The sequence below is a fragment of the Neofelis nebulosa genome, chromosome 4 (genome assembly GCF_028018385.1).
Source record: "Neofelis nebulosa isolate mNeoNeb1 chromosome 4, mNeoNeb1.pri, whole genome shotgun sequence".
Lineage (NCBI taxonomy): Eukaryota > Metazoa > Chordata > Mammalia > Carnivora > Felidae > Neofelis > Neofelis nebulosa.
Genome location: NC_080785.1, coordinates 16,972,293 through 16,989,698, shown reverse-complemented (window position 1 = coordinate 16,989,698; position 17,406 = coordinate 16,972,293). Strand labels below are relative to the sequence as shown.

General features: G+C 41.5%; 1 protein-coding gene across 12 annotated transcripts in view; it reads right to left on the bottom strand.

Moving 5' to 3' along the window:
- DGKI (diacylglycerol kinase iota) overlaps positions 1-17,406 on the bottom strand; it is a 452,201-nt gene that overhangs the window by 74,546 nt on the left and 360,249 nt on the right. For all 12 annotated transcript variants that reach the window (XM_058724155.1, XM_058724161.1, XM_058724154.1 and 9 more), the window contains 4 exons: positions 16,079-16,148; positions 13,960-14,000; positions 12,912-13,039; positions 10,737-10,859 (listed from right to left, as the gene is read on the bottom strand). In XM_058724155.1, the coding sequence (XP_058580138.1) occupies positions 10,737-10,859; positions 12,912-13,039; positions 13,960-14,000; positions 16,079-16,148 (362 nt within the window). The remainder of the gene's footprint in view (positions 1-10,736; positions 10,860-12,911; positions 13,040-13,959; positions 14,001-16,078; positions 16,149-17,406) is intronic.

The following is a 17,406-nucleotide window of genomic DNA, read 5'->3' as shown; positions in this document are numbered from 1 at the left end:
ACTTCTCCTGAAGATAACTACAATACATTCCAGAAATTTTCCTATCAACATCTCCCATTTCACCCCCTTCTCAGAAGAGGGGATTCATATTCAAGACACTGGCATGGGAGACAGAATCTGAAAAGTGTCTGTCTCCTCCCCACGCTTCTGTGTCCAAGGGCAGGACAGTTTCTGAGTAATATATTAGAAACAACACAAAATCATAAATGAGCTCTATGAGAAAATGATAAATTAACACAAATATATTACAGTAATAGTGAGAACAAGAAGTGAAAGTGGGCTCCCCAGACTCTATCTTGGAGAATAAATAATTCCATGTGTGAATATCAACCACTGCTATAAACTTAACTCCATTTCAGGAAGTGTCAGAGATACAGAACTTACAACATTTTTTTTTAAATTTTTTTTTAACGTTTTTATTTATTTTTGAGACAGAGAGAGACAGAGCATGAACGGGGGAGGGGCAGAGAGAGAGGGAGACACAGAATCCGAAACGGGCTCCAGGCTCTGAGCAGTCAGCACAGAGCCCGATGCGGGGCTCGAACTCACATACCGCGAGATCGTGACCTGAGCCGAAGTCGGACGCTTAACCGACTGAGCCACCCAGGCGCCCCCAGAACTTACAACATTTTATCCCACTTTTAAGGAGACTCCAAGGGGTTTATGGAGTAAGACTAACATCAAAGAGAGAATTGGAGAAAACTGTGAGGCAATTTTTGTTGTTAGTGTTCTTATGCTTGATGATTAGTAGAAGAGCCGGGGAAGTTAGGAAAAGGGAAAATGTGGTCGCCGTCTCCCTGGATTCCAAGCAAGCAGTTTCTCTACCTTGGAGAGATTTTTCTTGTGCTGGTCTCCTCAGGATGGTGGGTTCAGGGGTCCCCAGAGGTTCCTGAGAGAAGTCCCACCCACTACACCTACCCTCGCATTTCTAAAGGCAATAAAGAAGTCCCTTCCCACCCTGACCCCATGACTGACCCCACCCTGACCCTGAACCCACCCTGACCCCATGCCTGCACATACCGAGCAATTACTAGTATCAATATCCCCCCAACATGAGATTCATGGGGAAATATTTTTGGAAGGATTTCAAATTTATCACCCATACTTTAAACCAGTTTAATCAAATTACTCATCTAAGGCAGAGGCACTGAGAAAAGAAGCGTTTGGGTGGCAGTTTGAGAAAGGTGCAAAAGGATGAACAGGCTATTTTGGAAGTCAGTGGAAACCTTAAAACAGACTCTTGAACACCGAATGCCCGGGACTTAGAGAAGCAGGACCGATGGGATGAGGAGCAGAAAGGCAGGACTGGAGACTCAGGCAGACGGCCCTGCTCTCCGCAGCACCCCTTCACCTGTGTTCCCTGAGGGCTTCCCCCTCTGTGCGCAGGTGAGAAGGAGGGAATGAGGCGGCAGGGCCTGAGCTAATTCCTCTGGGACCTTCCAAGGACTGGGTGGGGAGGAGGGCCACCTTTGAAGGGTGAGTCCCAGGGCCCATGGTCGGGAAAGAGGACTTAGATGCAGAAATATTTCATGTCACAGGGAGGTGTACCAACACCATATTCAGGAAAAACTATGGCCTCTTCTCTCTACTCTGACTGTTCAAATTAGAAACAAACATTCAGCCCAGATCCTGCGAGGCACCCTTACTTATTAAACGAGAATCTGTGGGAAAGAGAAGCTGCGTCCCGTCTTCCCTCCTCTTGCCAAAGCCTGCTACAGACGCACGAGGACCTAGCTCATGTCCCAAGGAACGAGAGCCCCACAGAGTGGGACCCTCTGGGGACGACATGACAGAAGACCCAGCTCTGGACTTTACACTCTTTCAGGAAGGAAGGAAAGATCAGTGATCGATCTCTCAGTCCCCAGACACTGCACAATTGCCTGACAGTCCGAACATTTTCCCAGCAGGCTCTGGGAGACGATTCTTATCGCTCTTGACGAAACTTTAATCCTGATGCTTAGAAAATCAGGGCCTTCAAGGACAGATGTGCCATCATTTTGTAGGACTAACATCTAACAGCCCCTACACCCTTTTTGCTTTTTGTTTTTATAGCTTGGGTCCATTCAACATACCCTAAAACCCTGTACCAAACTGATGAGATTTCAATGGCAAGCCCTTAAAGAAGATCCAGGGACCGGTTCAGACAAGAGAGGACCAACTGTGCAAAAGTGCAAGGCACAGCGAGCCAGCCACCTGCACGTGCTACTCCCAGGGTACACAAGACAGGAACGCGAAGAGATCTCCGGTGCACCCAAGGCTCTACTTGTGGCATAGCCCCCGAAAACAAGAAAAATTCCCATTCCTCTAGTGGCTTAACAACCCCTGCCCTCACTTCTGAGCACAGAGGGAGATGGGGTTATTTTCCCAGTTTCAGAATGGCACCTAAGCACTTCGGTCATCAGAGACTCCGTTCCCCTGGCCTAGCTTTCCTTAATGCCCTAAAGCAGAGTGTGTTGTTAGAACGAGAGAGAAAAATCTCCTGTTTCACTTTTAAAGAAGACTCTGATAATTTCCCGAGAGGCCCTTTCTACTGTTCCCCGCTTGTTAAAGGAACTCAAGAAAATTGCTTTTCTTCTGCACATATTGCCTCCCTATTCCTGTATGCTCTGGCTTTGTCTTGTCTCTTTGGGTTGGAAATCCTTTGGAAATCCCAGAATTCTCTTCCATTCATGACATTTCAACAGTTGATGGTTTCCCACTTGCCAACTTTCTTCCCCTCCATCCAAAGAATATCCGAAACCTCTTCGAGCACTCAACTTTTCTGGTATAACCCAAAAAATCCAGAGATCAGACATGGGGGACATGCTGGCCTCCCAATGCACAGAGTTCTAGATAGGATCCCTCCCCTCCATCCCCTGCCCCCCATCTCATCTTTGTGCTCATCCACAGTGCCTACAATTCTCTGTGTTCACCATCATTGCCTTTCTCACTTGTAGAAAAGTAACCTCTGAGTCAGCGATTCAATACGTCTTTATTATTTTAACGTCGATCCCTTGGGTCAAACATTTGTGTTAAAGTTTGAAATATATAATCCGATTCCACCGCCTACCAAAAATGTTTGACCTTTAATGTATCATTTGCTTACAACCGTTATGTGATTAGAACCAGGTCTGCTGCAGTATTATAAATAGATATCTCTGCTTAGGTTTGATAGAGCGCCTTCTCTCTAACGTCCCACATTCATCCATTCATCCCACAAGCCTGCCTCACCGGATGCCTGCTGTCTCTGGCATGGTGCAAAGTGCTGTAGATACAGAGCGAGCAGTACGGTTTGTTCATCCAAGGAACTCACATGCTTTAAAAAAGGATCTGATCAACTTCCCCTCATGCACCATGTCCCTCAAGCATGAGGAGGTAAAGCCACCACTTCTTTTACAAATGACAAGAGAGAGCCACTTCAAGGAGCATTTCTCCATGCTGCAATCACTGGTCGAACTTCAACTCAAAATGGAAGGGTAGAGTTTCTTGGCACCATTTTAAATAGAGTGGTGTTTAATATTAAAGCTTGTTTACCTCAGCAAGTTTTTTTTTTTTTTCTGTAGAAAAACAACATCGTAATGTCGGTTAAAATAAAGTCTTGACGTAGAAAGGATTCTATTCTGGTTCTGCCACTAAGTGAACTTGAAAATGGAACTCTCTGTCTGACAAAAGATTTAGGGACTCCATATGCATAACTGTTTCAGGAGCAATTCTAGAAAGAACAGAGCAAAATTTCTCATTAAATGTTTTGCACACACTGAGGAACAGAGTACTATGTACGTGGCTAAACTGGGAGGTTAACAACTGGAGGTAAGGCAGGGAGAAAAAGAAGAAAGGAAGATACATGTCAGATAAACTGTAGTTTTTCCAGCTTCAGTGATTAGGCAGGGAGAACAAGATTCAGACCAGTCAAAGGTAAGTGGGATGGGAATCAACTATCTTAGTGAAACAGATGCAAGGGACTGTGCCTCCATCCAGACAGCATTGATTTCATCTCTAAGATAGATTCCAGCCAAACCCACATCCCACTAAGAAGATTAATTTTCTCCCTCTTATCTGATCGTGATGCTGAAAGAATATTTCCACAACCCCATCACTGCCCAATGGTCTGTCCTCCTGTTGAGAACTTGGAGCCGTGACAATAAGCACAATTATCCTTTTTATTAGAGTCAGGCCATCACCTATTGTTCCCCAGGAAACTGGGTAAAGGAAATAGTTGAGGACGAGAGGGGAATGAAGCTCTTACTCCTATGTTCAGCCAAGAACTTCTGAGTTTCTGGAAGGGGGAGGTTTCAGGGTTATCTTCTTGATATGGTGGTTCAGAATTTTAGACTACATGAAAAAGCCAATTTTTAAAGTATTAATAGGTGTTTTAGATATCCCCAAATAACTTGCTAGTTGTACAAAATTCTTTAAGTACACGTTGGGTAGAGTGATGCTAAACTCTCACCGAGTACATTCAGTTATTTGAGGAGCACCTCTGGTTATATAATGATGAAAAGCAGATACTTATCTGCTCATGTACAAAGGTTGAAGAAAATAAGCATGGAGCAATCTTAAAAAAGCGTCTTTCCTTTGAGGCTACCGTTTTAATTATTTAAATATTCATTCTTTTCCTATAAAAATAAAAAGATGAAATCTGGAGGAAGCAGCAAATTCTATTCCTCTTGTTTCCAGAACACTTCATGCCTATCTCCATACAGCACTTAGCAGAGGGAACCATAATAATCGGTTTGTGTAATACTTCCCCTTTGAATATAAGCTCTTCAAGGCAATAATAATTGTGAATTTAGTTTTACATCTTCACTGCCTATGTGTGTATGAGTGTGTGTGTATATATACATATACTGTATATACAGTTTCTATCTACAAGGTGCTCAATATTTATTTGCTCAATAAATGAATGACTAGCTAAATGGCCCTGCCTGTTTCTTAGAATCCCAATGAAAATCAAGTAATCAGACCAGATACATCACAGTTCAATGTTTGATAACATTATCTCTTGTTAGAGACAGAAATATACTGCCCATCGTAAAAACCCCGTCGCCCTGCTTAGCTGATCAGATGACAGATACCTGCCTAGACACAGATGACTGGATTGAATGTCCACCTTGAGGTGGTTCACTACACTGTTTCCCCCTTGTCTTAGCCCTGTGGCAAGATATTCTATTTTTGCCTGTGTGACCTTTATCTGAGTTCTTTCAGATTTAGGATTTGGAGATACTAAGAAAAAGTGCATTTCTTGCGGTCAGTTTGAGGGGTTTCACATAAACCAAAATAAATAAATGAACTAAAAAAATATTCTTTTTTTTAGTTCATTTATTTATTTTGAGAGAAAGAGAGTGTGTGTGTGCAAGTGGGCGAGGGGTAGAGAGAGAAAGGGAGAGAGCCCAATGTGGGGTTGACCCCACCAATCGTGAGATCATGACCTGAGCCAAAATCGAGGGTGTTCAACCGACTGAGCCACCCAGTGCCCCGAGAAGAGATTATTCTTATTCAGAAATTAAATTCCTCCCAAGTCCTTTACCTGTTTTCCCTTAACCCATCTGACTCAGGTTAAGTCTGTCCTTCTCAAAAAATAACTTGTTGAGAATATACTAGAGTTTTCATTCAGTGCTTTTTTTTTTTCCTTGCTTTTTTTTTTTTTTTTTTTTTTGAAGTATCATAGATCCTGGAGTCGGGAAAAGTTTTCCTTAGGACTGAGATTCTGTTTGCTAAAATTTCAGTTAAATTCCTTCCTTACAAATCTGCCAAAATGAAAAATAGCCTTGTCACTAGTTGTGGTGGTATAATTAATGATAAGAGCAAAAGTATTTCCAGGATCATGTTATTTTCAGTAGAACTTTCTTAGACACTGAAAACATTTTTTGAACTTAAAGACAAATTCATTGCAGTTCAAGAAATAATAATGTGGTCAACCACCTCTCACCAATTTATCTCAAAATTGGTTCTTAAAGATTGTTTTTTACTATGTTCATAGGTCTTGAAGACCCTATATGTGTTGTACATACTTGTTTGTAATTATAGTCTCTCCTAAGGGACCTGTGTATAAGTGGACAACACACACACACACACACACACACACACACACACACACCTTCTTTAAAAATGTATAAGGTGTTTCTTAATGGAATTATAATATAAATATAATCAGTTCCAGTAATAATAAAAATCTAGTTCATTCTATTTGTCCATCTCACTCTCCCTGAAGTAGGAGGGAGGTTGATGGATCTTAGAAACCAAAGTTAAAACTACGAGACAACTCTAAGGAGATCCCGGGGGGTGGGTCATTTGGAGGGTGGAGGGGAGAGGGTCACCTTGAGCAGGTGCAGACTGGGTGTCCCTGAGGAAGAATGAGCTGAGAAAGCATATAGTTACATTCCTTCCAGTTTCCCATATTTATTATTTTTAAAGTCAGTCTTCTCAGAATTTTGTCTCTTCTCTACCTTTTTAAAGAATCGATATTATAACATTTTAGTCTTGGTTAATAATTTCTTTGTTTTATTCTCCTTGTCATTCATTTTTGTCTTTATTATTATTCTTCCCCCTTGTTTCTTTGTTTTCTATTCTGGGATTCAGTTTATCAAACTGAATGCTTTATTTGTATGAATCATTTTTTCCTTCGTTAAGTGAATTTAGAGTCATAAATCACTCTGTGACTAAGGCTTTAGTTGTTTCTGCAAACTCTTGATAGTATTTTCAGTTCTAAGCATTTAAAATTTCCCTTTTGATTTATTTATATAGTGGGTTTTTTAATATTGTGAACACGATGTTAAATTTGGACTTTTCCTAGCTCCGAGCTGACTGGGGCTTCAAAGCTGAAAGCAACAGATGTCAGTTGTACCCAAAATATTACAATAATTCCTCAGGACTTTTTTTACATACTTATTTTTAATATTCCTCATAGAAACATCAAGCCAAGTTGAAACTGCATATACGCATACACCCTGGCACACAGGACACATGCTGCAGGATATTCGCTGCATTGTTTAAATAATACAATATTAGAAATCACTACCAAAATGGAGAAATAAGTTATGGGATATTCATGATGCAATATTCTATATTAAATAAAGTTAATCAGAAACCACATGTATCAACATGAACAAATTTTAAAAACAGGACATTGAATGAAATGGCAAGTGTGAAAAGTGTATGCATTGTAAAATACAGGTAATGAAAAGTGAAAAGATAATACAAACAAAAAAGTCAATAAAACAATATATGCCTTAAAGCTACTGTATATTGTTTGTCGACTGAAACACCTAATGAAAATAATAACATACAACAACATAACATTTCAGGCTCTTTGGCACATGAGTACCTTTCATATAATTTTTATACTTATTTAGATTGAGGCAAATGTAATATATATTTAATTATTTTTTAAATGTAAGTCTGTCATTTTTTAAAATTGCAATCTTTTTTAAAAGCAATAAAACAGGGGCACCTGGGTGGCTCAGTCAGTTAAGCATCTGACCTTGGCTCAGGTCAGGATCTCACCGCTCACAAATTCGAGCCCCATGTCAGGCTCTGTGCTGACAGCTCAGAGTCTGAAGCCTGCATCCAATTCTGTGTTTCTGTCTCTCTCTGCCCCTCCCCTGCTTGTGCTCTGTTTCTCTCTCTCTCAAAAAATAAATAAATAAATAAAATAAACGGGGCGCCTGGGTGGCGCAGTCGGTTAAGCGTCCGACTTCAGCCAGGTCACGATCTCGCGGTCCGTGAGTTCGAGCCCCGCGTCAGGCTCTGGGCCGATGGCTCGGAGCCTGGAGCCTGTTTCCGATTCTGTGTCTCCCTCTCTCTCTGCCCCTCCCCTGTTCATGCTCTGTCTCTCTCTGTCCCAAAAATAAATAAAAAATGTTGAAAAAAAAAATTTAAAAAAAATTAAAAAAAAAAAAATAAATAAATAAAATAAACATTAAAAAAATTTTTTTTAAAGAATCTCCTTATATTAAATAAATAAATAAATAAATAAATAAATAAATGCAATAAAATTGCTTTAAAATTCATTCTCAACCATATTTACTTCTGGGTTAATTTGAGCTAAATACATATAATAATATAAATACATACATAATAATACATATAAAGTGAAAAACTCTACATAGGGAGACTATTTGCCTATGTATATTTGCATATGTAGAGACCAAAATAAACCTTTCTTGGGCCACGGGGCTCTGGGCGCAATGCCTTTGCACCAGCCCTTGGGGAAGATAGTATAGTATGGTCAGAAAAAGCATGAAGTCAGAAGTCTAGCCAACCTGACTTAAACCACAATTTCCATTCAATTTCCACACTCAAAGGCCTGAGCCACCCAGGTGCCCCACCAAGATGAATCTTTTAATCTCCTTAAGGCTCAGTTTACTTATCTGTTAAGCAATGGCAAGATGTAAAAGGCATTAGAAGAACTAAAGACAGGGGCCCCCAGGTGACTCAGTCCTTGAGCGTCTGACTCCTGATTTGGGCTCAGGTCATGATCTCAGGGTTCGTGAGCTAGAACCCTGCACTGGGCTCTACACTGACAACATAGAGCCTGCTTGGGATTCTCTCTCTACCTCTGTCTGCCCCTCCCCAACACTCTCTCTGTCTTTCAAAATAAATAAATAAACTTTTAAAAAAAGAATTGAAGATAATTTAGCTGTGGCACAAAGCAAGAAGACGACATTCTATCAATACCAACTATTACTAACATGGTATATAATATCTATGTATTATATAATTGAATTATTCTATTACTGCAATTATACTTTTTTGCATCAGAGATGATCTATGAAGGAAATAAAGAGATGTTCTTCCTAAGGAATTAATGGACATAAGAATAACAAAAAATTTAAAGAATGAATAGGCAAAATCGGGTAAGGTACAGGATTTACCTTTTTTTTAGTGATTTAAAACAACCATTTTTGTTATGCTCCTATATTCTGTGAGTCAGAGATGCAGAGCGAACCCAGGAGTGATAACTTGTGTCTGCTCCATGTTTGGAGGTTCAGTTAGACAGACTCAAAGGCTAGGGGTGAGTGTTTGAATATGGCTTTGCTTTCCGGGTGATTCGGCAGAAAAAAAAAATTTTACAGTTAGCTGCTCTCGTGCACTGGAGAGCTCAGGTCACATAAACGACCAGAACAAATGGCAGCAGCCAAGTGAAGATCAATAAAAAAATTAAGAGAAATCTCTGAAAGGATAATATAACCCGAATAACGAATAAGAGTTGACTTTTGTACAGGGCTTTAAGAACTTGGCTATTATATAAAGTGGTACGTTTATTTTTGATTTGGGAAGAACATTTACTACCTTAGAAACAATCACTTCACATATCAAGATACATAGTTTAATATATTCCATATAGAAAAATCAGGGCACAGGAAACCAGAGTGAGAGTGAGTACATACTCTACTTTTTTGGAAACAGCCTGTATATAAGAACAACTACGATATTCATCTGGTTTGTCGAGGCATAGTTTCTATTTCTGTGGCTAAATAACCTCTAATTTTCAAATAAATCTGCCTGCAGCTACATGGCCACGTTTTTCTCCATCAATGGATAGCTGACTCATTGTGGTTCGCAAGCCTCAATTCCATATAAAAAAGAAATGGAAAAATACGCTGAGTTGTAAGCAATTAAAATGTGATCAAAACCTAACTATATGGTTTGATTAAAAAGGAAAATCCGTAGTGATTCATGTTTTCCTTTCTGCTCTTCACACAACAAAAGAGGTAGTACAGAGAAACAATGAAAATGGAGTCGCCTTTTGCCCCTGGGATGTCTGAGTAGAACCTTCACCAGTGAAGTAATTAGTTCCAGATTTCTCACTTTTTCCCCCTGTGTCATACCAAAGTGGTTGCGGTCTTCCTTCAGAAACAATCCCTCTTCACTGAACCCTAGGCTTCTAAGAATCTTACTCTCTTTACTTGGTAAAAATGTTTGTAAGACTACATGGGAACACGGCCATTGTCCCTATTCAATTAGGATCTTGGATAGGATTGGAAACCAGCCTAATCATGAATTGCAGCAAATTCGCACAACCCCCGAAGTGGGGTGACTGTCCTCAGGCGTGAAAGACTGTGTCCGTTAATCTATTCCTGCAAGGAGGTAAGACAGGGAGAAAAGGCTCCCCAGACATAAATGTGCCAACACTGTCGCAAAACTCCAACACTCACCCTCCTTTCTGGCCGTGATGAGACCCCAGAAGAAAGCACACCTACCACTCTCAATCTATGAACAAATGCTGCATCGTTTGCCCAGAGACTCTCAAACCACAACCTTGAGCAGCTCCACGTTGGCCAACACAACCACCTGGCTATGCTACACAGAGCACACCCCCAGAGGCTCAGGACTGGAGACAAACGAATGAGCGTCATCACAGCAAGTGGAACAGTTCACACAAATGAAGAACGTATACACCACTTCCAATCTGCTCATGATCTCTCTCATGCATGTCTTCGTGACGTGCAAACACAGGAACACCTAGTACACCCCGGACTGCAGTAAAGCAAACACTGGTGAGGTTCAGAGTATTTATAGACACACGTGCCAGGTCTCAGTGTGGCTCAGGAGCTACAGAAACGGGAAGCGAAGCTCCATCGGGAGCTTCGGGGTGGGACAAGTCAGCAAAGTGACTAAAGGTGGGAGCACAGGTTGGCACAGGAGACAGGAGAAGCACCAAGGAAAAGAGAACTGTTGCCACTGTTGAGACAGCCAGTAATCCCTCCCAGCCATCACAGGGGCGCGCAGGGAAAGAAAGGAGAGAGAGCCCTTACTGTAGCACGCGGGAGTGGCTGAGGTCCCTCAAATCTGAGTCTTCATAATGCGGAGTTATCATTCCCAGCCCGCTGTCGCTCAGCATGCGTTTCCGTAGGGCAGGGTTCCACCAGTCTGCCACTCTGGGGGGAAGAAGGGCACCAGGCATTTAGGCACTCAAACTCAAACTCAGCCACAGGATTCGCTCTGCTCTTCCTCAAGAGGATTCTCCTCTCAACAGGAGATGGGAGAGGCCTCTTGATTGGGTATTTACTAGTTACTTCTTCACATCTATTATTTCATTTTCTCAACCGTCTTGAACTATTCTGTATGTTTCTGCCCTCTTTACAGACGAGAAAATTGCATTTCAAGAATAAGGAATTTTAAATGTGACGTCAAGGAAGAAAAAATAGAGCCTGATGTAGAAATGCAAATTAGGAAAGAACAAAGCCCACCCTGTTTCATGGCTTTCCTGTCCTAGTTCATTTCCAGAGGGGCAACACTGATTCAAGTTCTGGTGGATTTTCAGGCTCCTTTGTTTTTGGAGGTAAGGCTAACAGAGAGGCCCAGCCAAGGACTAAGCCATTTCTTTCGCCTGTTATCTGACATTGAGAGAATGACTGAGAAGGCCAAGACCGGGGTGGGCATGGCAGAATTGGTTCACTCTACCAGACTGAAGACTGTGGCCTAGATCAGGACGGGTGGATGAGAGGACACCGAGACTCTAGTGCCCACTGCTACTGCAGGAGGACCCAGCATCTCCTCACTTGCTTTCCCCACAGCTGACAGGCTGGATTTACAGTATAGGCACCGTGGAGATGGGCATCTCTAGCCCCTTGGGGGACACCCAGGGACGTGCATCTGATACCACTGGCTCTGGCTTCCTAACACGGCTGTACACCTGCCCTTTCCTGCCACTTCTGTCTTCCCTTGACTTGATACATCCCACTGGTATCAGCTGCCCCTGGCAGAGTGGACGATACTCAGAAATAACAGCAATGGTCAAATGAATTAGTGCAGGGGAGTAACTTGTCTGCTTATTAAGCATCTTGTGTGTGTGTGTGTGTGTGTGTGTGTGTGTGTGTGTGTACAACATGCAAATGCTAGTTGAGTGCATGTGTGTGTGCTTTCCAGGGAAATTCTTATTTTAACTATTTGGCCTCCATGTACCAGCACGTTGTTGAAGTTCATTCTTTGCAAGGGCAGAGATTTTTCAAATTTTTATTTCTGCTCTGTTGTTTCCTACGTGCTTACACTAGTTCTGGCACATAAAGAGCTCTATAAATAAATATTTTGGAATTGCTGAAATACACTAGAAATATTAACAATATCTTGGTGGTTCCATGCATGCACGTTAGCAATAAAACCTGTGGCCAAATCTCAATTTTGCCATTTATTTTCTGTGCAATACTGGCAAAGTTACAAAAACCCTCTAAGCCTCAATTTTGTTATCTAAGGGTTTAGGATAATAAGAGTACCAGATCTGCAGGGCATTGTGGCATGATGGTGATGATGACGATTATTTCAATAACATCATATTTAATGAGTGTCTACCAAGTTTCAAGAACCATCCTCAATACTTCACATGTATCAACTTATTTAATTTTCAAACAATTCTATGAGCAGGTTTTATTTCCATTTTACAGATCAGGAAATAAGCACAGAGTCCTTCTGATGATTAGGTCACTAGAAAGTGGTGGTAGGGATTTAAGAAAGGCATTGAGGACAGCATGTGGCTCATAGTAAACGCCTAATGCATCATAGCTATTGTTATACAATCGATAGGTCTCAGGCTGCCTGGATATAGCCCAAAAAAGCGGGGAGGAGGAAGAGGCGGAGGAGAAAAATAACCGTCAAACCACCTGCGCCCATTTTCATTTGGATCATACAAGCATTATAGATGTACGCACACAAATGCAAATACTAGTATTTCATAGTTTGGTAAAAAGTGTGCATGTGGTGAATAAAGAAGGCTCAAATGTGGTGCAAATTGTGGTGGGCAAGGGTAGTTCTACACACCTATGCATCATACAGACCAGCCATGGAACACTCTAATGAAACCCAACAAGAAACCTCTATTTTAAAATAGTTTGAGGTCATTAGACATGTCGAGTGCAAAGCCACGTCAGACACGGATGCCACCCTGTGGCCAGCCTCCCCTCACCACCACATCGCCAAAGAAGCAGCACACTCACCCTGAGGCTTGCTCCACCACCAGGTCAGGCATTCCGGGAGGTGTCCCTGCCTGCTGTGACAATACCATATCGGGGTCCAGAATAAAAATCTCATCTTGGGAAATCTCCATCACAAAGTGCAAATGTTCCTTAGGCAAGAAAAAAGAAGTCTGTCAGATGATGGACAGGACACTCAAACCTGTCATCCGATAAGTAACAGAACAAAGCATTCTTGGTCTTGAGGATACAATGGAAGTCTATGACATATCAAATGACCACACTGTGTTTTCAGAGGTCCAATCAGTGGACATCCGTCCCTGAAGCAACACTGTAGCAAGAGGCTGGTGAGGGGAAGAGCTGAATCCCTCTTGGTTTGGGGTTCCTACTTGACCAGGATCCTGTCAGGTACCACCAAGGATGGTCTTGCCTCTTCTTCCCAAATATCATCAAAGAAGCAACACCCCACATGCAGCTTGGTCCAGCATGAGTTGTGCAATAAGCTGAACCTGGATCCCCGGGACCTGGCCAAAGCCAAGTGGCATGATTAACAACTGATTGTATCACTGGATTCCATGCCGCATTTTCTTCTTCTTCTTTTATTTTTTCAGGAGAATTTGGACAGTGGGAACACTTATTACCATTGGGCCCAAGCATTTTTTTGTCTCATTATGGAACTCTGGGAATTGATGAGCTCCAAGTAGGTAGCATGAACATACACTTGAGGTGTCAAGCTTGCTAACTAAAATAAATTTAAAATGCCATAAAATTGGGCTAGGAAGTAGTAAAAGTAGCTGTGTGAGAGAAAATTTGGAGTGCAGGCTGGTGATAATATCTACAAGCCTAGTTATTTTCTGTACTCACTCGCAAGGTCAAGCAACATCATCTTGAGTCCACAAATCACAAAACGTGTGAAGACAAATAAAAAGCTCATAGCTCACTCCATGAGTACCATTCCAGGATTTGTAAATGTTTTAGTGTTTACATTATAAAAAATTCTAAGATTAGCCACCAGTAAAGTATATTTATGTGGGAGTTTTTCGCTTTCACAGATAGGCTCAAGAAAGCTTACCTGAGATCTGTCTATTCGGTAAAAGCGATCAGCAGAAGTTGCTAGGAAAAAAAAAAAAATGTACACAGCATTCAGAGTCCTGTGACCTGGCATCAGATGTACAACCTTCTCTGTCATTATGCCACTCAAAAGCTTTATATTCCAACCATGCCGGACCACCAGCCAGTTCCTAAATCTATTTAGAAAAACAGGATTTCCACGTCTCTGCTACTGCTATGCCCTTCTCCCGTTCCATCTCCTCCCCTCTTCCCCCACCGCTAATCTTACTTGTCTCTTAAGGACCAACTTATGTGCTGCCTCCTCTGTGAAACATTCCTCAATCCCATCCTCCCTACCCCAGACAGAATTCTTTGTTCCTGCCTTTATGCATATTTACATTGTGTTTATACTTCTTACAGAAACTATCTATCTTCACAAATAACTATGAGATATCTGCCTCTTTAAAGGTCTGTGTTTCATTGACTTTTTTATGTCTCCAGACATTAGCACAAGACCTTAAACAGAGCTGAGACTCGGTACGTATTTATTAAGTAAATGAAGTTAGGGGGGGAAAAATGTTCAGCAGCCAGACTTTCCAAGGAAGCGGTTCTCATTTTGAAAAAAATCTTGAAGATGCTGAGCCAGGGACCACATCTGGTATTAAAGGATTCATTTCACTTCAAGACCGAGTCCCCTAAGCCATGTCTAAAGAAAGCCAAAACAGTAAAAACAATTATTTAACCATTCCTAAAAGGGACTGGGCTGCATCTATGGTTTGAGGGAAAAACTTGCAAACTTTGGGTTTCTAGAAACTATTCTGATTATTCTTAATACTCCAAAGAATTATGTTCCTCCTCACCTAAATCTATCTAACAGATTCTATATATTATAAATAGATTTTCTACAAAGTACAGAGTACTCAAGGGAATAACTCAAAATGCAAATAACCATTCAAAAATCATAAATATTTAATGAGTAGCTTCTCTCCAAAGGAAATGAGCTAAGAAACGATAATCATGGTTGCTGCCCCCTAAAAGCAACAGGGGAGTAAAATCTATCTGAGAAGGACTTGCTTTACTTTGTTCTTTGTAACCATGAATGTGATCACTTTTTAAAGGATTTTTATCTATGGAATTTAACTAATATCTGGGTTAACACTACCACCCACACTTGTAATTTCATCTAAGAATGTATATGGAATAGACCGGATATAGAACAATTCACAGACATTTTCAAAATTTTCTCAAATATAAGTTGTTTGTAGATTCAGGAAAAACAAATGATTGTGCTTCTCATCACAAGGGAATAAAGGAGCTGGAGGAGAAGTAGTAGAAATTATCTTCAGAGGCAGCTGACAAGCTATTAATGAAAACCTATGTCATGCTTCACACGGGTTAGATCACTCACACACCCTGTCACACTCTTGCCCACATTTATATCCTCTCTGATGCATATACAGATCTACTAAAGAAATGTCTACAGTGAAAAACACATGTCTACACAGACAAGAGAGATACTGGGTAGGAGATACGCTGTAAGCAGGAAGTGTACTGTTATACGGGTAACTGGATAGAAAAGCACGGTTAAGCAGCATCTAGGGAGTAAGTGATGCTTGCGATGTAAAATGAACCCATTAACTGATTGGTAAATAACAAAAATAATATGCATTCAATAGGTCATGCTCAGAGGCACAGATCTGAATGCAACAGAGAATTTCTACATTTTTGTAAAAATGTATACATCTTACTGAAATGATAGCTAATGAAAATATATGGAAGTTCCACCATAAGCCAACAACAGAGGAATTAGTACCTATGTACTGGATCCATCTACTGGTCTGAATTTAAGATAAGCATTCAACATGTTTTTGGAAAAAGGCGGCGGGGGGGGGGGCGGCCACTGAGAGGGAAATGTCATGCTGTGAAGTTCAGCCCAAGCTCACCAATTTTCTTTGAGAAAAATGACTTCAGGAAAGTGTGTGGCAACACATCGTTTGGGATGCAAATGCCAACCCTGTAGGGCCACGTGAAGGGTTTCTGAATAATCCCTTGGAAAACTAGGGTCCAGCCACTCCATCTATCAACGCATTGTCCTGCTGCTTCCACCATCCCACCACTCCATGAAATATAGAAACACTCACCATCTAGAAAGCACCACCGCGGGGAAAGTCTCTGGGCTGAGAGCGCCCTGGGAAAGGAGGTTTCGTGGTCCTGGAAAGAGACACATATATCCTCCTGACTCCATGTGAATAACCTGAGGGATTTAACCACTGTATCATATCAACTACTTGTAGGAGTGAGCATCCTGTCCTAAACCAAATACTGGTGAGAGACCAAATCATATTTTTACTAGAAAGAGAGGCTCTGCTTTGAAATAAATTACTTCAATAGAACCTTTAAAACAACTCTCACATTAAACATCCAGGAAGGGGCGCCTGGGTGGCTCAGTCGGTTAAGCATCCGACTTCAGCTCAGGTCATGATCTCACGGTTTGTGGGTTCGAGCCCTGCGTCAGGCTCTGTGCTAGCAGCTCGGAGCCTGGAGCCTGCTTCCGATTCTGTGTGTCTCTCTCTCTCTCTCTCTGCCTCTCCCCCATTCGTGTTCTGTCTCTGTCTCTCTCTCAAAAATAAACATCAAAACCATTTTAAAAACCATGCAAGAAGTTTTCAACTGTTCTGTTAAGCATCTGTAAGTGATATAACTGGGGACATTTACCTCCTTTAGGGAATTTCCTTCCCTTTGTGAAACTGAGGAACTAGCGGCAGCTGGCTGCCATTTACACTTGGGTTACGCATGTAACAAAATGGGAAAGAATTGAGCCTCATCTCCTGGTGAGAATGGACTTATAGCATCTAAGAAACACAAGAGGCCATCCATATGCAGTATTGAATCTCCTTGTAACTGGAGTAGCATCTATTACACAGGACAATTTGTCTGCATGAAAGCAAAGAAAATCAATGCATATGTTGAGGCCATTATTACCTCAGCCTTATCCCACTGAACCTGACTGCAGAGTAGTGGACAAGGAGGAAAAAAGTTTTACCAGGCTGGCTGATGACAATATCATCTGTCCAACACTGACTTAGCCAACGACATACTCATCCACCTTGGCATTCTCCAGCTTTCTCGCTTTCTCAGATGCCTGGTCCTCCCTCCCTCTCAGGTGTGATCTCAAGGCCATCTGAGAACCATATTCTTCCCTCTAGGCTTAGACAAAAAGATTTGTTTCCTGTTCAAAGCTAACCACTTCATCTACTCTCCAGATTACCTTCTTCTTTCCTTTCGAACTTAGTTCTGTATTCTTAATGAAACCCTCTCCGCTACCCAGAAATTCACTAACTTTTCTGCTTTCAATGGTTCCCCCTCTCCAAAACAAATTCCCTTAAATGACCCTGTTATAGCTTTTGAAAATTCATCTTTCCTTCCTTGCCCTGCCAAACTCCTGACTCATGCTTTTAGTAATTCCTGC